This window comes from Oryzias latipes, chromosome 20, assembly GCF_053564925.1.
Source record: "Oryzias latipes strain Hd-rR chromosome 20, Olatipes_Hd-rR_3.1".
In the NCBI taxonomy this organism is placed as follows: Eukaryota; Metazoa; Chordata; class Actinopteri; order Beloniformes; family Adrianichthyidae; genus Oryzias; species Oryzias latipes.
The window spans coordinates 11,810,519-11,836,954 of record NC_136256.1 but is presented as its reverse complement, the minus strand read 5'-3'; the positions used below and the strand labels follow the sequence as shown (position 1 = coordinate 11,836,954).

Genomic DNA, 26,436 nt, shown 5'->3' with positions numbered 1-26,436 from the left:
GGATTTCGTTCGAGTTAAACGCATTTTATTTACATGTATTAATGAATGGGAGAAAACAAGTTAAACTCCTGAAATATTTCTCTTCCTCTTCTAGTAGAGATTCCTACTTTAGGAAGAGTTTCTGAAGCAAAACAAACAAACGTGACCGCTGCAGTGTGAACTGTTTGCAGGTTTCTCATCACGCAAATGGATGCGCAGCAGCCAAGTGAAACGTTTCTGCACAGAAATAAACTGAATCTGGTTTATATCGAGTCTAAGATTTAAAATTATTGAAAAATTAATAATAATAATAATAATAAAATGTCCATTCAAAAGCATCAGCGGGCTTCCGTTTTTCACTCCCAAACAGCGCGCGCCGCGTTTGTCTGGGTTACCTGGTCCGCGTCCCTCCTGCGTCTCTGCTGAGCTGTAATCCCGTTTCCAGCCGCCCATGCCCCGCTCACATGTTCCCCTCCTGAGTTCCTGAGCTCTGACCGCACGGACCGCCGTCTCCTCCTCCTCTTTAAGAGGCAGCCCGGGACCCTGAATATCTGCCTGCGCTCATGTTTCCTCGCATGCGACTGGAGCCTGCGAACATACAGCTGATGGTTTGCGCCGGTTCTGGGGCGGAGAGGAGGCTGAACGCTGCAGAGCGCCGCCACTCCGATCTATGAAAGAAACCGGTTCAGGTCCTGAGGAATCAGTTCAAGACTCTCACTAATGCAGGTTGTGGGGGAGAAGCTCTCATTGGTCCATTTAGCTCCAATGGAAAACCCATCTCGTGGTCTATTTGATGAAGATAAATGGGCATCGTTCTACTCTTTCTTATTCAGTTCTATTCATGTGTTTGTAAAAAACCTTTTGGTGGAAAAAATGCCCATCTGATTTGCCATTATGTCCTCCCACCAGCAGGTGACGCTGTCATCTATTGTCTTTGTTGCAACTTGCAATCTGCAAAGTTTTGGATGGGAGTCGTGTGTTTTACTCCTCCAAGGAGTTCAAGTGTTTATTATCAACATTTATGTCAGCATCAGGCTGTTGCATCCTCAAAACAAACAAACCTGGAGATCATTGGGTGGGGCAGATGCCCTCAATACTCCACCAAACTCCTGAATACAACGGTTTCAGTTGATAATTGTCCAAATCGACAAATCAACCGGTAGCCACAGTTCTAAGCTTTAATTAGTGTGAAAGTGAATATTTACACCAAAGGTAATTGATTAAAAAAAAAAACTTTCTTAGTATATTTAAAATAATCTCTGGAAGTTATTTGGACTCTGGTTGTTTTGGTGTAAAATGTTTCATTTTGCTATGTTTTTCAGAAAGTTCAAGTAGCTATGTCTTTAGCAGCAACTACATGTTATAAAGCAGTTTGAGGTTGTATTAAATGCTGACATCTTGTTTCAGCTTGGTAAAATCATTGACTTAATGCCACCTTAGGGATTCCATGAATCAAGCCTAAAGGGCGTCATGAAAACGTCCCACTTCAAGAAAATTCTGAAAGTGGGTTGGATAAAGAAAAAACACTCTTTAACTCTTTAACACTGGTGATTTCGCCAGCGACACCTTAATACACGCTCTCTGAAAGCCGTAGATTTTCAACCGTTTACGCAATCAGCACGAATCAGCTGATTCTGACGTGATTAAAACCCGCTTTGCACCGAAATACAATTTGCAACGTAAAGTGTTGCATAATGAATGAAAAAAATAAAAATAACGTTCATTCTGTAAAACGGTTAAAGGTTAAAGTAGTGGAAAGAATGTTAAAGGCTTAACGATGTAAAAATTCCACTATGGTAAAATAAAAAAAAGATTATACTGTAAAAAATAGCCGTCTAAACTTGAGTTAAACATAAAATAGGAGTCACTGGAAAACTGCCTTTCTAAAAATCGGCCTCCAGTGGTCATTTGAGGAACTGCAACATTTCGTAATGAAAGATTTGTGTTGATTTTAGAAACAGAAGGTGGGGGCTCAAAGAAAAACTATTTCCAATAAGACAAGATTTTAAAATTTGTACTTGGGCTGGAAGCATGCATAACATCGAGAAACCAAAGGATATTTAAAACTCTGCAAAAGAGGAAATATCAGGGGTATACCAAATCTTTTGAACAACTATCCGATTGACATCATAATTTGTGATTGATGATGCAATTTATAGTCGATATTGGTTCATTTTAAATGATCTGATTCATTGACCTAAAATGGATTCAGGACATCTTTAGCCAAAACTTTAATCAGTGAGACTCAGAGAGAAATACCTGAACAGTGCAGGTGACATTTTCCAGATTCCTTGTTTTTCTTACTAGATAATCAAGTGTAAATCAAATATGTGTACAAACAAACAAGTGAATGAGAATTAATGGCAAATCCATTCACATTTTATAAAGTTCCACCCGCTGTTGTTTTTCCTAAGGGAACATTAATAGAACATTCTACCACACTGTATGGTCACAACTTTGCTAAACTCAACGCGTTTCCTTGGACTTAATTATGGAGTGCATCAGACATCAATAAGATGCGTGATGCACATTAAGATGGTCGTCTTAACATTGTAATAAAATAAACCTATACGGCACCTCAATTCAAATTAAAAGTTTCCAGTATGGATGGGTTGATAAAATTGATTATTTGATCTGAATCAACCCAAGCTTAATAAATCAATAATCGATCCATAAAAATAGAGATCGATCTTTTATGCCTTTCCTTTTCCTAACACAAAATTACCGTAAAGCCAAAGTCTGCTAGCTTGATGCTAATGTATAATGAAAGTTCCCACAGGATGGCCAATGCTAACATTTGCTCGACCACCACATACATCGCTGACTGAATATGAATATATTCAAGACATATATAGATTATTAATGCATTTATATACAAATATGTCTAAATGTGTAAACCATGTAAATTCAAAATTGAACTGAATTTAATTGATTTGGATCGAAAGAGTTGTGAGTTGAATCTGATTGAATCATAAGAATATAAACTGATTAATTAATTAAGTCGATTAATGTTGCACCCCTGTGAGATATGCATGCACGACTACAAGACCTCAGCTGTTTATATTTAGGGGGGTACAGTCCTCAAATCTGTAGTTTTCACATAGTTTCTGGTCTTGTCAACTATGTGGCACCTGGTTTGCAATTGGTCAAATAATGTAAAGGGAAGGAGCACTGTCATGCATTTTGAAGAACAGATCTGGAGCAGAGGCAGTGAGGAGCTTTGAACACTGCAAGAACATTTGAATGTAACTGGAAAGAAATGGTCTCCTGATTGAACTGGATCTTTGTGCTGCTGTTACTGTTGATTCCCACAATGCTTAGGGCAGGTCAGGTATGCAGCAGAGATTAGGTCCAACAAGAAGGTTTAGATGAGCAGAAAACATCCGGCCTGGAAAGATAACGTGTCTGCAGAGTCTGTTTCCTGCAGAGTATAATCCAGTGTAGAACTGCCCCGACTGTTGCTGTGTTTGAGTGAAAACCCTGTTAGGCTTTCTAAAGTTCAGCGAAAATAGTTAGGTAGTTGTGAATGGTCAACTCTTAATGTACTGGTTAAAACTGGGAGTTTAACAACGTTTTCTAGGTTTTCTGGACACAAACGCACTTATTTAGGTGGTAAAATTCAGTCTCGCATCACTTTAATCCTATATGAACATTCATATTATATTTGATACAGGCATTTTTGAGACCCCATCTCATTAGTATGATCCAAACTTTCCTTAACAAAAGTTTGGTCCATGTTTTCTGCCCCATCACCATGGGGCAGAGGGTAGAGGGTTTTTAACTGCTGATTTCAAAGTGACTGCTTCCATGAAATCTCAACAACACTTGGTGGGAAGAATGTTGCTTATTTTCAAAACTTTATTGTGGGAATAACTAATCCATAGTTAGTTGTTTTCAAAAAAAGAAACACTTGCTATATGAAAAAATGCAAAATTTGTTTACAATTAATTATTTATAATACAGTAAAACCGTATAAAAAATGTGTGGATCAAATTTGAGACAATAGCTGCGTTTACATGGACAGAAGTAATCAGAATAAATGCCTGATCGAAATAAAACCGCGTCATGTAAACACATCATTTGGAATACTCTGCCCCGATCAGACTCATTCAGATCCAATTTTCCTTCCAATAGAGATAGGTGGGTTCTGCCAATTGTTGATCAGATCGTGGTGCATGTAAACAATTTATTTTGAATGTGAGTCTTTACTGCACTGGCTTTTATGTCATGCGTGGACGGTGTGGCGCTCCAGAGGAGGCTTTGGAGCCCGAACAGGACCGGTTGGCTGCTCTGCGCGAGCGAACCATGTCTCTGAGCAGAGCAGCCGGACTCACAGCTTCATGTTTGCGGGCAGGGAAGGGTGCTTTGTTACGCAGTCCACCTGACTGCTCTGTGTTGGCGAGCTGCTGGACTCATGAGAACTGCGTCTCCCAGCAGAGGAGCAGCTTTGGGACGGTGTATGGCTGGCAAAGGCGGCTTTTAAATTCAGAAATTCCGCTCTGCACAGAAACCTTACTAACAATCATATGAATTTGTGTTTCCAATCGTCTCCAGACAAAATAAATGCTGATGTTATTCCCACAGATTTACGTGCAGCCAAGATGCAGATTGTGGCATTGACCGCACACAGATTTTAAATTGACCCAAAGCTAAATGTTGTTGGCACACATTAGCCTAACCCTAACCCTTCTTCCAGGTCCGTGCTGCCAAGAATAAAGCAATGGCCACACGGATTTAGACAATTATCAGCGAACAGGCACTTAATTATAATCATATCAACACCAAAAGAACGTTTAGAAGATCATCTCACTCTGTGCCGCAGCTTTGTTTGTTCACAACGGAACTCAATATCTCTTCTTCTACAGCCGTTTCCAGTGTTTTAGAGAGTTCTGCACATGTCCAAATGATTTATTCTGACTAAAAATATGCCGTTTGTAAACATTTGTTATAATCGGATAAAGTTTTTTTGAGCCCATGTACACAGTTCAATTCAAATCCGATCTTTGATCCGATCAAAGACATTTTTTACATGTAATCACAGCTAAAGGCTAAATGAGGTGCTTTTTTCTTGAACACTCGTGTTAAAGTAACATACAAATTACCCAACATGTCATATTTGATACTGTATATTTCTCCTAAAAATGATATTGATATTTTTTGTGTGGATTTTCTTTTTTATGATTTAAAAATCATCTTAATTCCAAATAATTTAAACGCCTCTTAGGTCTGGCATAGTGGACTTTACAAGGTTAAATAATGTGTCACATATGCAGACTTTCTTTTTACCCTTCTGTAACTTCGACTTGTCTCTCTTCTTGCAGCTGTTCCTCACAGCACATTCAAAGTAGCTGTAAAACTCAAATGATGCAAACCGTCTGACCTCACTTTTCTCTGCAGAGCTCCACAGCTAAGGCCTTGACGGCTGATTTTGCTTAAATTACGTCTAGAAAGTAATTATTGAAAACCATATAATGGGCAATTCAACAAGGTCAAACGCTTGTTTTTATGTGACTTTTTATTAGTTTAATGAATTTCTCTATGATTGTGACTTATAAAGAACACCGTCATGCTTGCAGAAAAGTGGGGAAAAAGATGTACTGTATATCCCTTTTTTTAAGTGGAAAACTCCGACTTAGTGGAGATTTGTTTATAGCTCCTGCTCCATGTATGGAGGCGGAGTAAAACCCACCGTCTGCCACTTTACGGTGCATTAAACCTGCTGGAGTTGCTCATAAAGACTTGATCTTGCTCCATCTTTGTTGGATCCAACCTGAACCATCTTTCTCGGTTGATCAGCTCAAGCTCCTTCCAGAAAGTGGTTGGATGCTGATATGAATCCTCGAGTTCGTGTCTTCGGAGTTAGAGCAGAAGAAGGAAGGAGTCCTGCTCTGCACAGTCATGCCTCCTCTGATGATTGCTGATGCACCCTCTCATTGACGTCCATTAAAAAGCTGCCACACTTTGGGTTCATGAGTCATTGCTCCTGAGCTTCTCTGGGGTTTATCCAGGGTAGCCATTCGAGGTACGTGACTAAGCAGTGAGAGCCATAAGAAGGCTCAGGCTCTGTGTAATTATTGTTTATTTGTGTTTATTTTCATTTAACGGGGGGAAGTTAACTTTAACTAACAGCTTGTGCAAACATGCTATGAATGGTCCAGTCATGTAATCACCTTAATTAGGGTCAGGACTGGTTTATTTGCTCAGGTTTTTACACAATATGAAAGCTTAACCTCTTGCCTGAGGTGAACTCCGGTTACCTCGTCTGAACTTGTGGCTAAGCCTCTTGTTACTATCGTGCCTTCAGCTCACACTCTGCAGAGGGGAGACTCTGGCTCACCGCACCTCCGCCTCCGACTGCTGCCTGGCCATCTGCGATTTGATTCGACAGGTAGAAGCGCAACATTAATCACTCCGTTTCTGCTCTGCAGGTGATCCGGACGCGCCGCTCTGCTTCGTCTGAGGCTGGACGTGTTAAATGACTCATGCTGTCTTTGTCGTTCATTCATCAAGCGGTGAGGCTTCGATTGAACTGGGTTTGGAGTCTTGTAACACCGGGACACATTCATGGGTTATCAATTTAACTCTTCACCCCTCTACTGCTTTCCATCATGATTAACGAATGACACGATAGAATTTTTTCATCTTTCTGTTATTGTCAGTCTTGAAATGCTGTCAAAGTGGATTTAATAGCAACTGCAGGATAGGATTTAGACTGTTTTCTACAATGAAAAGAATTAAGCCTTTTATAGGATTTAGAAAAACTAGGTGCTTCTAGATAAGTGTAGTCAGGGTGGCGGTCCATTTCCTTTACTACAAATAAGTTGATAACACTTTTGATGGTCATTTAGTCTACTGTTGTGCTACTTCAAAGTTTTCCTGCTTTAATAGCAGTTTTTCTGCATATAAATGTGACAACAATCCAGCAGTGAGGTCAGCAAACCCAAGTTTTTGGAAAACTGCGAACATAAACGAGATCAAGGAGTCGTAAGGTAAATGGAACATGGTTCTGCTGTAAAGCTGGGGATTTGATGGTCACCCAGCATCCAAAACACTACAGCCGCAGCTGAACAAATGTAAAATGAAACCATAAGTTAATAAAATGATCCCCAGAAAACATGGATTAAGCACAAGAAATCTTCTAGAAGCACATAGTTTGTTTTTTGTAAAGTTGGACGGTTTAATGTGAGTGTTGTTGTAGCAAAGAAATCTTTTTTTTTTCTCTATTTTACTTTTTTTTCCTTAGCTGAACAATTTGGTTCGATATGTTGGGTGCAGCACTACATGTAAATTTAAATAAAGTTGGTCTAAATATGCCATGCAACAGTCTGGTGACCAGTCCAGGGCGTACCCTGCCTTAACCCAACAGTAGCTGGGATAGGCTCCAGCATCTCTATGAATCTAAACGGGATTTTAAAAAATGATGGATGGCTGGACGGATGAAAGAATGGATGGATGGATGGATGGATGAATCATGCAATAAGGCTGCAAGATATTTAGCCATGTGTTGTGCCACACTTTGTTAAGGAGGGAAAAAGTATATGATGAAGGTGATGACTCCTAGCTCTGGTTGGACGGGTGGGTGAGGTGAAAGTCCTTTGATTAACTGATAAGCCACAGGAGGAAAAAAAAAATCATGGCTAAGTTTAACCCTTGTGCTATCTTAGATGAATCCACGCTTACATTGGCGTGTTTTCCCTACCATGACAAAGGTGGATAAAGGTGGAAAGATTTCATGTAATCCATGGACACCAGTGAAGATCATGAATCATTGAAGAAAAAAGGTGCATCATTGAAGATCTTAAAGTGCCTAGGATAGCACAAGGGCTACCATGGTTATTTTTTTCATATCTGAGGATTTTGGTGAGTTAAATATTAATTTAAATTTTTTGTCACTGCTTTGAAATGTTGCATATAAGCGCAAAGCTTCTTTTTACCACTTCAGGATCCGCTGGAATTTTTTTACGGTAGTTGAAAGAATGTCAACACTGAAGCTTAAGCTTTGGTTGCTAATGGCTTAATGTCCACTGAGTTTTCAAAGGAATCCCACTGAAACCAATACTTTTTATGCTTGAAACGACTTTTAAATGTCAAACCTATGTAACCATTGGTTTTATATTTGATTGAAGCATTTTTGAGACCCCTATCTCATGAGCAAGACCCAAACTTTCCTTAAAAAAATCATTGGAAATAACTGAATAAACAAAATGAAAAGTGGAAAATTTGTTATTAATTAAATCGTTTTAATGCAGTGACACATTGTCTCAAATGTGTGGATCAAGTGTGAGACAGGGTGCCTTTTTCTGAATATTCATAACAATATTGTTACATTTGTTGTCTTTAAACACCAAGACAACAAATGCATCAACATGATGCAGCATGTACACGTAAAAGAGAGCACAGCAGCATTTATTCAATGCATGTTTCTATATGGAATCATATCATTTTTGTCTCTTTGCTTGGACTGAAGTTCATTTGTGTGTGGGTTTGGACCGGTTGGCCAAAAGGCTGTTTGTAGTAAAGTTTTATTTCATTACCCCTCATAACATTTGTTTTCTCCCTAAACTCCTAACCAATCCCTCTGAAGGAAACAACATCTGCTCTCATTAACACACCAAAGCCCAAAAGGAAGATCTTCCCTGAAGGACTCAGGACTCCCAAAGTCTGTTTAGAGACAGCGCATGTAAAACCGACGCGCAGACACTTTGCAAATCTGGCAGGAAACACCCCGTCTCGCCTCACCATTCAGTCCGTAAGAAAAAGGTGGCTTCTCACAAAAATCGTTTCTGGCATAAGGTAGACGCCGTTCCACTCCCACTTATCATTGAAATTACATCTGCAGTCTGTCTTTCTTTGGGGATGATGTTTTCACTCGGCTCTTTGACCAAATTGCTGCATGTAAACCACGCTGGAATTACACACTGAGGCACCCAGACTACTTGTAAAGCCACAGACATATTTGTCCGATAGTTTGCCAGCTTCAGTGGAAAGTGTGACTGAGGAGAAACTTTGCAGGTTATTTGAATGACCCAATTACTGTTTTCAGAGTCGCAATATATGTGTACTGTAGGCTGTGTGTATGTCTGTCTGCTGAAGGTGCTCTTGTAAAGTCAGGGAAATGGGTCCCCCAAAATTATAACCTGGAATAAATGCAAAATAGAACAACCAATTTATTATTTATTCATCTTCTAAACCCGTTTAGTCCCTTTCGGGGTGATGGGGCTGCTGGAGCCTATCCTGGCCACATGCGGGCAAAGGCTTGGGGACATCCTGGACAGGTTGCCAGGCTGTCGCAGGGCCACACAAATCACTCACCCATGCACACTTGCATTCACACCCTCGGGCAATTTAGGGTAACCAATTAACCTATGGAGCATGTTTTTGGACGGTGGGAGGAAGCCGGAGTCCCTGGAGAAAACCCACGCATGCACGGGGAGAACATGCAAACTCCACACACATTGATGTTCTGGTTCAGGTCTCCCAGCCCGGACTTAAACCACGGGCCTTCTTGCTGTGAGGCAAGCTGAGCTGAGCTTTTTATTATATTTTCATTATCTGATGTCTTTAAAAGGAAGGAGAAGTTGCTTTTGTCATGAAAGAACAAAATAAATTGCATTCATCTGGAAAAAAAAACATGAAAAAAGGGAGCAACAAACCAAATTTTAGAAGAAATTATACTCTCCTAACCCTTTAACACCGAAGCCAGTGTTGACATTCTTTCAAGTACTATAACTCCTCAACCGTTTAATCAACTAATGTAATTCCAGTGGATTCTGAAAACGTGTCGACATGCAACACTTTACAGTAGTGAAGTGTTTTCGCAATTAACGTCAACAATCGGATGCAAAGAGAAGTGGATTTGCGCTTAACGTTACTAATTTGTCGCATATCGTGCAGAGCCGCTGTGAAAAAAAAACTTTATTAAACTGTCGCCCACGACATCTCCGATGCTAAAGGGTTAAGATGTGCAACTTTTCCAGAACAGATTCCAAATTAAATGAATGTTAGAAGTACCTCAGCTACATAACATGCAACAGGGAAGACCTCAAAAGATACACAGACACTGAATCTACAAGAAAACTATTCAGTCATCAATAAAAAAAAAAAGCACATGACAGAAGCCCCTCTTAAAAGCGTCGCTCCCAGACGCCTCCCTTCTAAGGAGAAACAAATGAGAGTAAGGGGGAAAACGGGAGGCAGGTTGACCTAAAAAGTAAAAGAAAAAAAAATAATAAAAAAGCAGAATGAAACCCTTCTACATGGCGGGAAGACTTTAACAGACTAAAAAGTAAACATGTAAACAAATTTACACTTTTTTAAAGTACCAGAGCTTAAAATTGAGACCGGAACACTTCCTAACTAAAAAAAGATTGAGATCCTCACAACTGCGGTATTCAGCAAATGTGGCTGTGATGAATGCGTCTGTCGGCCAACATGCCTTCAACTGAGATTTTCTCGCTTCGTTGGTCTAAACTAAAGCAATAAATCCTGCATATTTTTGCACCAGAGTTTGCCAGAGGTGCTCACTCATGTTGGAATAACAAAGAGGCATGTTTGACTTGGTTATTTGCACAGCCACTGTTAAAGCACTGGTTTTTGATGAACAAAAAAACTGCCACAGTGTGATCAGAATGACTATAATGAGATCAAAATTATGGAAATATAAAAGAGATGTTCATAAAAGAATAAAAGCACCAAGCTGTTCTTTTGTGGTGTTGACTTTATAAAGAGATGTAGGCTTGATTTCTTCTTTTTGTTTAAGATATATCTCTTGTTTAAGGTATAACTCTTGGTAAACATGTCCAAGTCAGGGTTAACCTGAAACTCCTGTAGGTGGAAGAGAACTCTGAACCTCAAGGTAGTTGGTAGCAATCATTAATATGAGGCACAGCGACCTCAAGGGAGAAGAAGCTCATCTTTGGTAGTAAAGAGCAAAACAAAATCCCAAATCCACTCCTCATTTAATAAGTTCTAAAATCGCAAAAAGACGACACATGGGTATCCCGTGTTAACAAAGAACTCTGGCAGTTCTACTGAAATAGGGAGGACCACTCTGTGGTCAGAGAGCCGAGAAACATCATTATAAACTCCTACTTTGATGTTATCGAGTTGTATTTTTTCTTGAAAAGTAACGTTCTAGAAAAAGGGGGCTGAAGATTTGAGAACAAAGATAAAGTCTTTTTAAGTCTTTTTTTCCACTGAGTGGTTTGGTCCGGTCCAGTTTAGAATGGACCAGGAAATTCAGATGAGCGTTTCCACTCAGAGTTGGATGCATGCGGGGTGAAGCTTACAACAACAATGGAGGTCATCCAGCAGCTCATTGTTTTCTGCTTGGCTGTTGGTACTGCGTATATACAAAGCATTTAATGTTGTTTGGGAGCAAACGTTGAAAACAGACGTTTTCTTGGCACTTTCTTTTGTTGTAATGACCTTTAGCCAATCAACATTTTTAAACAGTAATTCTGCACTAACCGGTCTGTTTCATTTTTCTTTGGACCTACAACCAACGGGGGCCCAATAATGGTCCGGCGTAATAGGTCCATTTTATAATGGTAATGCTCAAAATACCTCACTGGACTCTCCCATACTGCTCGTTGGAAACTAGGCATTAGGGTACCAGGGTCAAAGAGCAATTTTAAAATGTATGCCTCCAGTGAAATAAAAACAAAGGCAGATTTTTTTCTTTAGACATGAAGCTGTAATTAAGGTCCTAGTCACATGCACCTGTATGTGGGATTGATCTAATTGGATGCTGTAGATTTTTGGGTTGTCTGGGCCCATAGATGTTCATAAAATGGAGAGGCTGCACCCTAACCCTTGTGCCATCCTAAGCACTTTAACATTGGGAGTTGGGTCATCTAGACCCACTAGACAGTGCTCTGAACCTTTTTTCTTCAATGATTTGTGATCTTCACTGGTGTCCATGGATTACATGAAATCTTTCCACCTTTATCCACCTTTGTCATGGTAGGGAGAACACGTCAATGTAAGGGTGGGGTCATCTAAGATAGCACAAGGGTTAAAGGGAGCGCACATGTCTTGCAGTTCCCTTGAGGCTCATACAGGCCATTGACTTTATAAGAGATATGGACTGAGTGACCCATCCCCCCTTGTGTTCCCAACACAACCCTTGCTTGTTCTAAGAAGCCAAAATCCCATATACTTCTGTAGATAAATAAGCAGCTATTACTCAGTTATTTTATTGATCAGAATAACCATTCTTGCACGGACCACTTTTTCTTAACATCTTCTTGGTAACACGGAAAATTGGCAGTTTTTTTGCCAATGCTGTGAACAGAACAAATCTGCCGGGAAAAATGATCAAATTTCATATAAAGGGTTTCTTATCTTTTTGTTTCTGTCTTTTGACGAACGTTTGAAGGAAATAAACAACAAAAATAAAAACAGGATTTGCTGGACAAACAAGTATAAAGGTTAATTTTAAAGTTGTTTAGGAAACGTTTATAAGTTCTTTAATGTTATTTTAAGACTCTGTAAGGAACATATTTTATGTTCTAATATGTCAAACTTTAGAATCAATGTGGCTGTGAGGGAAACTTTGCAGTTCTCTACATGTTTATGGTGAAGTTCTCTCTTGTTGTGTTGCTCCTGTGGGTCTTCTCTCTGCAGCAGACGGTTTCAAGCCCCTGAAGTATTTGGGAGTTCTTGGGCAGACTGACCGACAGCAGTTATTTATGCTCTGTGCAGAAGGAAAGGACGTTCATTTCAGAGATTTAAAGCAGCAGAAGCACACTGGAAAAGATCATAAAAAAGGCAGTCACGTGTCTTTGTTTTTAATTGACTCTTTTTTTTTCTTTTACACAAATTAGCCGTAATTCTGTGAGGAAATTCAAAGCAGCAGTTTTCTCCTTTGCAATGATTTCTTGTGGTAGAAAATGCTTCGCTGATGATTTGTTGATTTGATGCCGTTCCCTTCAGTTGCTCGTCTTCCCCTCAGGTCCAGGGGGCAAAGGAAAGTTCCCGGTGAAAACTGTGGGGTAAAATCATTTTTGGTGGGGGCCGATTGGACCTTTCAGGTTGGATGAAATGAGAGAAATCTGGAGAGCCTGACAGTTTGCAGCTGTGCAGCTTAAACTGTGCCAGCTTATTACTGTCTGCTTTGTGAGGAACTTCTCTAAACAACTTTTGGAGCAATTGTTCCTCGTCTGCAATCAAATTTAAGAGCCTGCAGAGCCGGTTTCCTTTCCAGTTTGGTGGAAGGGGAAGCAGAAGGTGGGTTTGGAGAACAAAATGCTGCAAACAGGAGCATCGTCACATCAGAGAGCGCTGCAGAGTCGGCATGAAGAAAAGAAAGTTTTTTTAAAGTTGATGAACCTGATGCTTCAAAAGTACCATTGAGTTCTTCCAAACTAAAAGATGTCATTTACAGTCTCACTCCAATCATCTTTTTATTTATTTCAAAGCATTCCAATTGGTCTTTCAATTATGATTATATCGTTTTTAGAAATGAACTGGAAATTGTGGGCAGGACCGTTGCTCAGCAACTTTTCTGTCTCAAACTACATAATTTAAAAACGGCTTTTTTTCATCTGGTCCTGATTCACATTCATTTGAATAAAGAAATACTCAGAAATGCAGTGTTGAGCTTAATTTTCTTGACATACGTCCTCCATCATCAGAAAAATGCCACAGAACAAAATACAACTTTTATCGAAGTGGGTCTTTAAAAGTAATTTCGTTCCTTATGGTATAATTCTCCCAGAAATTTACTTGAACTTCTAAATACTTATAAAAGTCCCGGAGAATGTTTACATGACGCCGAAGAAGCTAATATCTTTAGAAGAAAAACAAAAGAATGGATTCATTCTAATGCAAACATTGTTTGGTGTTATTGTGACTATTCTGACATGGCTAACGTGTTGCCGTGTCGGACAGTTTTTTTTTACACGTTGCTTAAACGGTTGTTTGTTACACGCATTGAGAATATGGTAACGCAGTTAACGTGGCAAATGTTTATTAAAAAATAGACCATTCATTGACAGTGCGCCTGTGGTACAGAAAATACGTTAAACTTATTCCAGATTTTTCTGAAAAAAACTTTAACAAAGGAGTGTTTCTGTAAATATCCTCCGGAGTGAGGAGATGAAGCAGTTTGACTTCTGCACAAGTACTCCTTGTTTTTATTTTTTACATTGTTTGTGAAAGAAGAACCCAACCAGTCTGATAAGCTAGGGAGTTCTGGTTAGTCTTGCAATCAATTAAACAAAACAGATTCAGTGGTTTGTGGTGGAGTATTGTCGTTCTGTAAGGAATCTTGAGGAATCTTGCCTCAGCTGGACAAGATGACCTTTCAGCAGCACAATTATTCAGAAATCACTCCACAAATCCACTTAAAAATGTTGAACAAATGTGGGGATTTGGAAAAGATCAAGCTGAAACCCAGATTTACATTCCACTATAAAACTGGAGTGACACTTGAAGACGAAAAAACACGGAGGAGAGGAAAAACTCAAAACATCCTAAATGGAATGAGATTGGTAACAGAAAAGAGTGATCACAAATGGAAGATGGAGCATCAAAATAAGACTTTTAGTCTCTGAGGTTTATAGTAACTGCTCCAACAAGCTTGTTTGAGAGTGGAAAAGCTTTGAGGCAGCTTACAGGTTTCCAGGAGCAGAGTTCCTTGGAAGCACAGCTTGGACTTTACAAAACAAAAATGCGTCTGAATAAAGCAAAACATTTCAGGATCAGTGTCCTTTGGTCGAATAAACTTTAGATGAAAGTGGATGATGCTGCAGCTGCCGGAAACACAGCAGCAAATCCATGAGAGAAGGGCTAGAGAGGAAAATAAAAAAGTTTGTTTTGTTTATTAGCCCTTGTGCTATCCTATGACCCCACCCTCACATTGACGTGTTCTCCCTACCATGACAAAGGTGGATAAAGGTGGAAAGATTTCATGTAATCCATGGACACAAACAATGACAACAAAAACAATAATGAACCTAAGAAATATCTGCAAATAGTTAATTTGAGCAGACAAAGATGTTTGTTGAGACATCCACAGATTTCCTGTCAGAGTTTTGCCCCGTGTGCTTTCAGGAGCACAAAGAGGATTTCTGCTGTCAGGATTCGTTAGCGGTATCACGAGGGGGCTTTGAAAACATAAAAAAAGACACAACAAAAAAAAAACCCAGCCGCTTTGGTGCGTGTTTCTTCTGAGGAGATGAGAGAAGGAGCTCGCTCTCGCAGGAGAGTCGGGGTCCTCTGGCTCAAAGCTGAAGGCGCTCCAGTGATGTAAAAGGGAATTTGCGGCTGAGAACAGAAGCCGTGTTCAGCTTCCAGAAAGGGCTGCCCTCTGTGCGCAGGAGCTGTGAGAGGCCGTTGTGCGCACGCATGTTTATGATGGCAGCAACACAAGCAAACCACGCTGCCGCTCTGCAGATATTAGTAAATGTTCAGACATTGCAGGGAATGGAAAAGCCACTTCTGATATTTGGAAAGGACTCGTGCTCTTTTTATGGTTTCTTTTATGAAATATTGGGGGATCTTTTAAAGGGAACTTTGGAGAAACAAAGGCATTTTTAAAACAGTGGAGCTGACATCAGCAAAAACAGGCCATAAAAGGAGCGATTTGACTTTTATTACTCTATAAACCCAAAATGTGAACAGATGCATTTCATAAATACATGAGTGATATTAGGAAAAGGTGAGAAGCAGCACAACAGAGGCTCCCCAAAAACAGGGATAACCCCACACTATTTTAGTTTGAAAGGATGAGAAGTGTGGGAGCTTGAATGGTCACCAGCAAGGCCAGAGTGGGACATAATTGCTGTCCCCGCTGAGGCGTGGAGGCAGAACCTCTAATTTCCCTTGAGTGATGTCCTCGTGTTGGATGTCGAGCCAAAAAAGAAAGAAAAAAAAAAGGGGTGGCAGTTTGATTTCTCTCAGGGGTTTGTGGCACGACTGTTCACTGCACTGCGGCTTTATGACCGACGAGTCCAGCGGAAAAGCTCCTGAAAGTCGTCTTCCTGCGTCGTCTGAGCAACCCGGCCCGGGTCCCCACAGGGTTCAGCTTCAGGTTCAGAGAGGAGGTGGAAGGCTAAAACCACGCATTTTCTCTTTTAATGTCCTTCTTGTGCTCCATTTGCTGAAGGTAAATGCTTTGAATTCTCAGGTTTCACAGACCAAAACACGACGGAAGTACATTTAAGTCTGAAGATAAGGTAAACGCAAAAATGCAGCTTGTTGAAACACCTTTAGCAGCAAAAACATGAAGCCAAAACCTTCGGTTTGGAGTTTGCCTCTTTTTCCCATCATGGTAAAGCAATTTTATCCTTTTGCTTCCTTTCAACCCTCTTTTAGCTCAATTTTTTCTTATTTTTTTGTCTATCATGTTTGGACTCAATATTTTTCAACATCCAGATGTAGATTTGACAGATATGAACAACATCTTGATATTCAAAGAAGGATCACGGTGACGGAAAAATTCCCAATACCTGTGGCTACAAAAAAAGTGCCCAGACTACCATACTTCCACTAACATGCTAGAACTGAATGCAGAGTTTTTAACTCTGCTTCTGCCAATATATCATTTCTTATGGATTCAACCAATCCATAAGAACATTCTTTTAATTGCTGCAGCTCTGTAACCATTAACATGTAAATCCACCAGATTCTGATGGTGAGAAAAGCAACCTTGCAAAATGTTGCTTGCAAAACATGCAACAAAAACATGTTAAAAACACCAAAAACACTATTTTAATCTCAGTGGGTCTTTAGCGGGTTTAGAGGGTTAAAAATTGTGTTGTTTTAGTTAGAACTTTTGCTTTGGATGACAGTCCCAGCATGCTCTGGTCTAGAAGCAACATCTGAGTGTGTAGCACTGATTTGGAGTGTGCTCAAATGCTCTGTATAAATTCCATGCAGTAATAATAACTCATAAATTCAGGCAGTGTAGGCACAAGCGGACAAGAAATGTCTGCAACACAATGGCGTGTTGTGTCTGGAGTTGAAAGCCGGATTTTTCCACAGTGTACTTACAAGCCATTTTCAGATGCTGAGATATTTATTATAAATAGTAAAATATGTTTTCATAAAGGAGCTCATTATTTCTGTTTGTAAAACAGAAATCTTGTATATGGGATCGTCTGTGTACCCGAGCGTTCGTGTGGCATTTATTCAACAGCAACTATAAAAAATCCTAATAAAGCTTTTTCTCCTAAACTTGTTTTTTGCTGTTTGTTTGGTTGCTGAGCACCTTCACTAGACCGGTGTCTTCATGCAGCCCGCTGCAAATGCAATGCAGGGTTAGTGCACTTGCAGGCCTCTGATCCGGCGGCCTTGCTCTGACGCTGCACCAGACTTTCATCACTAATATCAGCCACATGCAAAAAAGCAGAATTAGCAAAGCACTGAAAATCTTCATCACTCTTTGAAGATTTAAACACTACCGGCTGTTTGCAGGGGTCAGAGAAGGAGCATGAGCGAGAGGTGGGGAGGATGCTTGTTAATGTGAAGAAGCAACTTCCTCAGAAAAAACAAAAATAGGAGCTGAGAGAAGGCAGACTGTCAGCTTTAAGAATCCAGCCAAAACATCTTTTCTGAGGCGCACTTTAGGTCTTCATTCAAACATGATTCTTCAGTCACAACCGCCCTTATGGGTGAAGAATGAGCAAATCTGTACGGGCTACGGGGGACGCTGCAGGCGACTGGTTGTAGTGAACACTTATGCAACACATCAAGGAAAGTAAGAGTGAAGTAGGTAAGACACAGGCACATCGTACACATTTTTCATTTTTTCAAACCCTGAACCCTGCCACTAGGGAGCTAGTCAGTGCTGTTCAGGTGAAAAGTTGTGTCCCTTGTGTGACGACTAGTTGTTAGAAATGAGGAAATGAGACAATCGGCGTGTAGCTCCCATGTCTTTTTTTTTCTAAGGTAGAGCTTAATCTGTCTTCCCACCAGAAAGTCATGCTAAAGAGTGTTTGACCTAAGAGTTCTTTCTAATCTAGATTGTTCCGTTTTGGGCTTTGCTATGTCTAGCTAACAGATGTGGACAGGAGAACGGTTCTGTTGACTGGCGTGAGTGCAATTCTCTAAAGAGATGGCATCTAACCTGGCATGTCATTCACTCAACAAGGCTTATGTTGCCTGATGCGAGACTGTCCATATTTCCGATTGCGACACGTGAAACCAAACTTTTTGTTTTGTTTGTTTAATCCACAGGAAAAACAAAGTTGAAGGCTTTTTAGAAACACGTGGAAGCATAAATTCATGAAAAAACAACACAAACATGTCAAACCGACTATTGACATCCCTCCTGGGTGTTCATGGGTTCCTCTGGAGTTTCAGCTGGCCTTCCTGCATTCCATGGCTGTCATTCGGATGTTGCGTACGCAGCAGGCAGCGGCTTCCTGGACCTCCTCCAGAGTAGAGCCAATCATGGGAATCAGGCGCTAAAGAACATGAGACAGTTTGATAAATGTCTACAGTTAAACCATCTTCAGCAGATAAACAGAAAAGGTTGGGCGCGTGTTGCTGCGCTAGCTCCCCCAGCTCCTGCAGGCCCGTGAGGATATACAGTGGCTAAGTGAAGCTCAGCTTCCAGCCGTCCTGGCACGCTCCTCCTGCTTGCATGCATCTGTGTGTGCTTTCTCCAGCAAAGGGCTTACAGCTGCATGCACACATGCCTCTGGAGTTTGCTCAGATGAAAGTGGTGCAGGGCCGGCTCAACATTAAAAACCTGCGCATGAACCACACTCCTCGGCAGCCTTTCCGCCCCTCCAAAGGTCAGATTGTATCCGACTATTAGTGGCTTGTGTAATGGATCTTGTTAATCTTATTACAGAAACAAGGGCTTTGAACTTTCCCAGAAATCTCTCTGTTTGGAACTTTATATTTTGGCTTAGTAAAACGAAATGTTTAAAAAGATTTTCATACGTTGAAAAGAGTTGCATCCCATGCCGAGCTGTGTGTGTGTGTGTTTCTCTTCTGGCAGAGCTCTTCTTGAGTGTGTTTTATCTGCAGCAGAAGTACTGCATTATGTTTGGGGGGTGGTGGGGTGGTGGCTGTGGGATTGAATCCAAATAAAAGTTTATGGCATAAATATTGTGGCAAAAGGGACTATTCTAAATTTGTTCAACGTGTGCTGTTTGGTACGATCGCACTGGTGCACCACAGAGGTTTTTTGAAGCCACACGTGCAATTATTTTGGACGGTCTTGTTTACATCCATTATGAAGCAAAAGAAACATTACATCACCTAACTAAACACTTAAGCCCTCCTCCTCCTCCTCTGTAAGTCATCAAAGCTTAATAAATCCAGAACTCAGACATTTGGGGGGAAGTCTACTAAGATTTTGTTCTTTAGGGAACCAAAAGTGTGTTTGAATATTGTGTGGACGGTTGCCTTGGTTTCGGTGTAACCTGGGGTCAGCTCTGTTACAACTAAGGACAATGCAGCAAAACGAGCGAGGACTTTAACGTTTAACACTATCATCCTGCTCCTGTTTACAGACTTTGTCACATGCACCCGTACGAGTGCTGCAGGTTTTTGACTTACGCTGCATCTTTACCCTTTAACATGGAAGATGTCGCCAGCGACACCTAAATAACATAACGAAAATCTTCGACCATTGACAAAACCCTTGTGAATCAGCGGCGTCTGAGTGGAGAAAAGCGGCTTTTCTCGGCTAACATAAAGTGTTGGATAACAGCGCAAAGCTGCTGTTGTCGACAACAGAAACAGCTGATTAACGTTGATTGTGTAAACACTTTCCTGATGTAAAGTGTGGCAGGGCTGCTTTTCACCGCTTCAGAATCGACTGGAATGATGTCACAATTACATCACGGGTTGAAGAGTTATGGTAGTGGAAAGAATGTTAGCATTGGAGCTAAAGCTTCAGTGTTAAAAAGGTTAGGGGGAGCCCAAGTGGGTCTTTTTGGTAAGTGTATCATGAAATATGACTTACCTATGATGCTGTCGTACACCACATTCTAGTCTGCTGCATGCGAGGGTTGTGCAATCAGAACTCAAACAGCCCTAATGGGCCCCTTGCAGTGTGCAGGATTTGGGGTTTTGATTAAAAAAAAATCGGAAAAAGGAACGATTTGCCGGTGTCTCACCTATTTACTCTTAGTGTTGTTTCAGTGTTGCCTACAACCGGTCCCTCGAAGCATGCCCGTAGCAAAAAATGTAAGCATTTTCGCTGTACCGACTCACCAAGTGGTCTACGATCTTGATATTTCATTTTCAACAGCAGACAGCCCATATCTACCTATAAGGACAAATGTGACAAAGCCTGATTCTGTTTTATGCTCTGCGTTGTGACTCGGCTCACATCACACTCTCTGGGTTACGTCCAAACCCTGTACCCTTTTGGGGGCAGAGAGAAGACATTCGCAGGATTTCCAGCTCTAAGGTAAACAGTGAAGAGGAGGCGGATGAAAGACGAGGCGGCCCGATTTGTGTGCAAGAACACAAGAAGGCTTTTACTCTGAAGTTGAAAAATTGATAACCATCACATCGTGTTCTGGCAGCACAGGATGTCAGCTGCTTTTCGTGAGTGCTGCATGGAGTGTGTGTGACATACTTTTGTGCGTTTCTTAAATAGCTTTAAGCACAACTCCGAAAGCAAACCAGCATCCAGGCTCCAGAAAACACGCAGCTCTCTGAACAAGCCTTTTCTGTGAAAAGAGACGCCTGAGAAGTGCCAGAGGCGGTTTTTTTTCTTTTTTTGCCAGCCTCATGGCATGTTATTCAGACGTGGCCAAATAAGGTCCCCCCTGAAGTGAAAGGCTAAGCTAAGATAAGCGTGTCTCTCTTTGCAGATCCTTCTTCTTTTTTTTTTTTTTGGAGCTTGCTCTTTCCCTCCCAGCTGGGATCCCCAGGAATATAATACTCCACTTGTTGGATTTTCCCCGACCGAACATGAACACTTGCTTGAAAAAGAAAAAAAGAGCCGCTTTAGACATCAGAGATCCCCAGTGTGTCCTGACCTCCAAGAAAGGAGCTGGGGATTACGCCTCAAGCTCCTGCAGTCTAGCGGTGGTCAGGGGAGGCATGCAGACTGGGGGGTGGGGGTTCATGCCGCAGCACGTGCACACGGGGTATCGCTCATAGAGGTGTGACGGTGTTAAGTGTGCTCTGTTGGATTGTAACCACCTCCAAGAGCCAAGCTGCCCTTCGCCTGTTCTTATTCAGGTTCAATCCGACCCCACTTGTAGTTTGTGCATGTTTTAGACTCAACTGTGGAGGCAAAAAGCAGCACAAAGAGATGGCAGTGTGCTGAGCTGAGAGGAAGTTAGCGAGGAAAGTCAAGGTAAACAACATTCCCTGCAGCCTTCAGCGGGCCGCAGACTCTGCAGCTGCTTTTTCTGGGTCTCCAAAGAGGAAGAGGAGGGAGCATTTGAACCAGGGACCCCAAGGGAAATGTTTCCTCCTGAATCTTGAGTGTGTTCAGTTCCAAGAGACGCTCTAAAACACTGCACACCCCCCCCCCCCCCCCCCACACACACACACACACACTTTGGATGGAAAAAACATGGTAGTCATAGCAGAGCTGTATCTGCTGACCACACCCACTGCCCTGCAGCTTCAAACAAACCCAGAGGAAGCTGCGCATGTAAATCCTGTGGTGCAGTTTCTCTCAGAAATAAAGTCCCTGTTTGCGCTCGCTTTGGCCCCCCCACAGCCTGGCTGCACACTTGTGCTCCTGAAGTAAGCATGCGGCAGGGGAATAGATTCAGATGTGCCGCTCCTGGTAACTAAAGAGCAGGCGCTTTTTCTCCTTCAGATGGATAAAAGCCCAAAACACAAGCCAGGACCTGGCAAAAGCTACCAACTGGAATACCTTCAGTTGAAAATCACCAGTAATTACCGTCCGCATTTTGTAATTTTCATCAATTTACTTCACAAAGCTTTGCTTATGAGAGAGGCTCTTTAGCACAAATAGCTGGCCGTGGCTGTCTACATTGATTTATGGCTTCAGCAAACAATTCCCAGGATTTTGGACGGGATGTGAAGTGCAGGACGAGAGGCGCGTTGATTTAATGCGGGACATGAAATGAAGCTCGTCTGTTCCTAAGTGTCAGATACTGAGAGAGTGTGTCAGTTCAAACTGAACGGGCCGTTTTGTCCGTTTGTGTGTTTGCTCCGAGAGAGGAGGCACTTGAAGTTGTCCTGCTCAAAAACCTGATCCAGCACATCCTGCAGAAAACGCAGCGAGGAGCACTTTTCCACAAGAAGCTTACCGTGTTTATGTATGCCCCCCATCATCGAAAACATGTCAAAAATACCAAGAACCCAAATACGTGTCTTCAAGTTATAAATTAACCAACCAGATGCCTCAATAAAATAGTTGCTCATATGTTGAATGTCCGCAACCTCTAATTGACGGATTATCCCGAGTCCGCCTTCAAGTTGTGTGGCCTTCCAAAAAGCTCACTCCTGATTGGTCAGAGTGGTTGCTATAGAAATAATGACTTACACTGCTTGATGACGTCCTCTGCCTCAAACATGGCGGCGTCCATAACACAAAAGAATGGCGACTGAATTGACTTAGGTTGTGTCAGAAATCCTTCAATACCCACTATGTAGTGCGTTCGCCATTTTGTAGTGCTGTCTGAATCTACAATTCCAAAATCGACAGCGCTAGAAATTTCCCAGAAGTCTCTGCAAAAAACCAGTGTGTATTGGCGAAAATAGAGACCACAATGCATTGCGTTGAGTCAAAAAAATGTATTCAAATGTATTTTTTTCAATAAAGCATCAACATTTTTATCTTCAGAACACAGTGGATTCAGAAATGATTGTCACAAAACGCTCATATCAAATAGATTTTAACTTTCTGAAATCGATGACGTCGTATCCGCCGATTAAAAAAACAAATAAAGTAGTGTCTGAATTGCTTTTAAAATCCAGGGTACTACATAGTCCCGCACTATATAGATTTTTATTAGTTTGGGAGTAGGGTGGGAATTCGGACACAGCCTTAATTTCATTGGACCCTGAAGTAAACCATTTTCTATAGAGACATCACACTTAGTCGGTCCAGCTCTCATTTACAGTCAGTGGTTTCAAAACAAAAGTTAGTGGATAAACTAGAATGCTGGGACAGTTGTGCAATAAACCACTTTTCTTTAAAAGCCCAGTATAGAAAGGTTAGCTAAAAATATCGTAAAGGAGATGTGTCTACTCTTCTGTCATTGTAAATGTTAGATGGTAAACGTCCTTTAAGGGGTTTCGCAGCACGAAACAAAAAACATTCTGAACATTCAAAGAAAAAGTTCAGACTTCTCCACTCTGAGATTTTAATGAATTAATTACAGGCTCTCCATCACTTTTACCCTGACTTTAACTCCCTCAGAAACACCAACTGTGTTCTGTAGTCCAGACTGAACAATGAGATGTTCTGAGCACGTGCAGTTCCGTGGCCTTTGCCTATTAAGCTCTTTAATAGTCCAACAATACATTGTGGGGAACTGCTGCAATTTCTAACTGGTACATTAATAAGGGCAAACACGGAGGCAGATTAAAAAAAGGGTGGGATGTCTTGGCTCTGCACACACACACACACACAACACAAGGTCAAATATAGACAAAAAAAGGGGCTTGCCCAGTTTTTTTTTGGGGGGTTTTTGTTGTTCGTTTTTTTTGTCTCAAACTACAAAAAGCATTCGGCTTAACGACTTTTGCAAATTGGACAAAACTCTTGGAACACCCAGTGTTCAGTCCAGCTGACCAATTATGGTGAGCGTTGAACCGCATATACTGCAACAGCAGCTCGAGCTCAGCCATTTAATGAACATGGGAAAAAATATCTGGCTGCAAAGCCATAACCAACTTTTAAGATTTTTTTTTTTTTTTTTAATCGCCGTTGTTCTTTGGAGAGGCGTTTTAACACGCTTGTGGCTACAAATAGATTTCTCATGTGAAAGTCTGATTAAGTTTGGCTGTAACAGAGCAGCTGTGTGCTGCATGAAGAGAGCAGGACTCTCTGTAACAAGACATTCCAGAGTAGTTGTGGGATCATATGATATGGAATCGTCCTATGTTGGAGGTTAACACAACCAGCTGGTGTGACGGGAAAATGCAAATTCCCTATTTTCCCAACAAAAAAAACAGAGATGCTTTATCCCTGAAGTGTGTTAACTCCACTCCACAGGCATGCGACACGCCACGGCTACATTCTGCCCTGATGTCCAGGAATGGCCCTTAGCAACCGTTACCACCAGCTACAGCCCTTTGACTCGTGCTGCGATGGCATCTTAGCTCCACCGGCGAAATGGCACTTTGCACACACTGAGCTGTTTGCTTTTCTCAATTCCCATGACGGCTGAAAGGTGGAGTCATATTTCCACTGCAGAAGAACACTTGCTTTGTTTCTACCTCATCAGTCAAAGACTCTGAGATTAGTTGTGGACCTTTTATCACACTTCACTAAAACAAAATCCGCAGGAGACCAAAACACATTCTTATGACAGCAGTTATGTCAAAATGTGTCTCAAAGGCACTTCAATAAATAAAATGAAGGTTCTAGACACAACTCACTTTGACGGCTCCTCTGGAGAGCATCGTCAGGTTGTTATTGGGGTCCCAGGACAGTTGAAAAAGGGCCATGGTTGCGCTCTGTCGGACCAAAATATCTTCAGACTTCATGTACCTCACCAGAGGCTCCACGGCTCCGGCCTCACCAAAGGAGGCAGTGTTGTTGGCGAACTGACAGCAGTGGCAGATGGCATCAGAAAGGTGGTGACGGAGCCTGTCATCCTTCTGCAGGAGGGTCAACCAGACCATTAGAATCTACTAAACAAATTTGACATTTTAACTGTGTAATGAAAACAAAGAGAGTAACTGCTTTCTTACTGTGTTTGTCAGCTTGGTCAGCAATGAGACAATCCCGAGATCAGTCAGGGTCGCCAGGATGTTTTTGTATTTGGCCAGTTTAGCGATGACAGCACAAATGCTGGCCAGCACTTCGTTGTTTGTGGACATCAGCAAATTCGGTATCCGACCAAATCCTTGAAAGGATAACACCGTTCTCATGGCATCCTGAGAAAAGAGTCTCTCATTAGCTTGTTCGTACCATTGACCTGTATAATAGAATTGGACCGGGCCCCCCCCCCCCCCCCCTCCCCCATGTTCCAAACAGGAAATATCTGCTGACTAAAAGAAGCCAAATTCCCATTGACTTCTATTGAAAAAAAAGCTGTTACTCAGTCATTCCCCTTTCAGAATAATCATCCTTGCTCTGCTACCTTTTTTTTAACATCTTCTTGCTAATATTTTTCTTCATGATATATTTTTCTTTTTTTCAAGTTATTCAAGTCACAAACTGGCCAATCTGAAGCCTTCAATAAAAGCATGTGGTGCCCGCTGGCCCCCAAAACTAACGTTTGAAACGTTTGATTGACAGATTTCGTAAAGCCCGCTATCAAGTGGTAGGGATGTGGACTTCCAACAAGGATCTACTGACTGTCAAGAATGGTTGCCATGGAAACGTTGACTAAGACCGACTCAGACTGCTACCTGACATCACCTGGCTCCAACATGGTGGCGTAAATATTGCAAAAATATATAGACGGAATTTACTTCATGTGGTTGGAACCAGAAGTAAGTAATTTCCTATGGATGACGTCACATTCACTGTGTCCAGTTCATTTATGAGGTTGTCACACAGCCACACACATGCAGGATTCATGCATGATATACATAATTCATGAGTGTTTCTTCTGTTCGTAATTCATGGATGTGTGAAGATGTCCGTCAAGGGTTTCGGCTGACGGGTCTTTACGTGAATTCAGTGTTGAGCCGTTGAAAATTTTTGATCCGTTTAGAATTACGCAGTTTACGCGTCTTTCATGTAGTATTTACAAAATTATTGCGTAAATCTTGTGCAATTGTGTGGGATATTTGAGCGATGCATATTCAAATTAGTAGCTTTCCACGACCGTTCCACGTATGGACTTTTCAGGCATGTATCACAGATGTATAACTTTTATATCGCGTACATGGCGCACATATGAAGTTCAAATTACATAACTGACACACAATTGAATTGCATATAAACAGCGGAATAATCACGCACAGTTTATGTTCTACGTTCATTTGCGTGTTCCTTGTTTATTTGTGCCTCTCCCAGGTTTTAAGATGGTAATACATCTGTAAAAAGACCACATCTTTTCTCACTCCTTCTATATATATTCACGCATGACCAATTTTCATCTGTGCAATGTGCGCAAAATGTACGTAGTGGCTGTGTGACATGGAAATACAGCCAATGGTTCTTACAAAATAAAAGTTTGTAAGAACTTGGCAAAGAAAAGTGCACAGAGATTAGGAAAAGCAGATCAGATAAAGGAAATATGTATGGAAAATAGGAATGTACGGTTTATTCTAATCATCTTGGAACAATTAGTTGAGATGAAGTTGCAAAAGATAGTCTGAAATTTATAATTGAATTTACTTTTCCTGCAGACCTAAAAATCAAAGCTTTAAGAG

General features: G+C 41.3%; 2 protein-coding genes across 4 annotated transcripts in view; both read right to left on the bottom strand.

Annotated features, from left to right (window-relative positions):
• mkxa (mohawk homeobox a) overlaps positions 1-1,053 on the bottom strand; it is a 30,441-nt gene extending 29,388 nt beyond the window's left edge. The window contains exon 1 of one of the 2 annotated variants that reach the window (XM_078938269.1): positions 375-1,053. In XM_078938269.1, the coding sequence (XP_078794395.1) occupies positions 375-432 (58 nt within the window). In that variant the 5' untranslated portion in view covers positions 433-1,053. The remainder of the gene's footprint in view (positions 1-374) is intronic. The other variant, XM_011488742.4, reaches the window with a different exon arrangement.
• A 17,082-nt stretch (positions 1,054-18,135) lies between these two features.
• Positions 18,136-26,436, bottom strand: part of odad2 (outer dynein arm docking complex subunit 2) — a 57,225-nt gene continuing 48,924 nt past the window's right edge. For both annotated transcript variants that reach the window (XM_004080910.5, XM_020712579.2), the window contains exons 19-21: positions 24,802-24,987; positions 24,487-24,708; positions 18,136-18,392 (exon numbers count right to left, since the gene is read on the bottom strand). In XM_004080910.5, the coding sequence (XP_004080958.2) occupies positions 18,285-18,392; positions 24,487-24,708; positions 24,802-24,987 (516 nt within the window). In that variant the 3' untranslated portion in view covers positions 18,136-18,284. The remainder of the gene's footprint in view (positions 18,393-24,486; positions 24,709-24,801; positions 24,988-26,436) is intronic.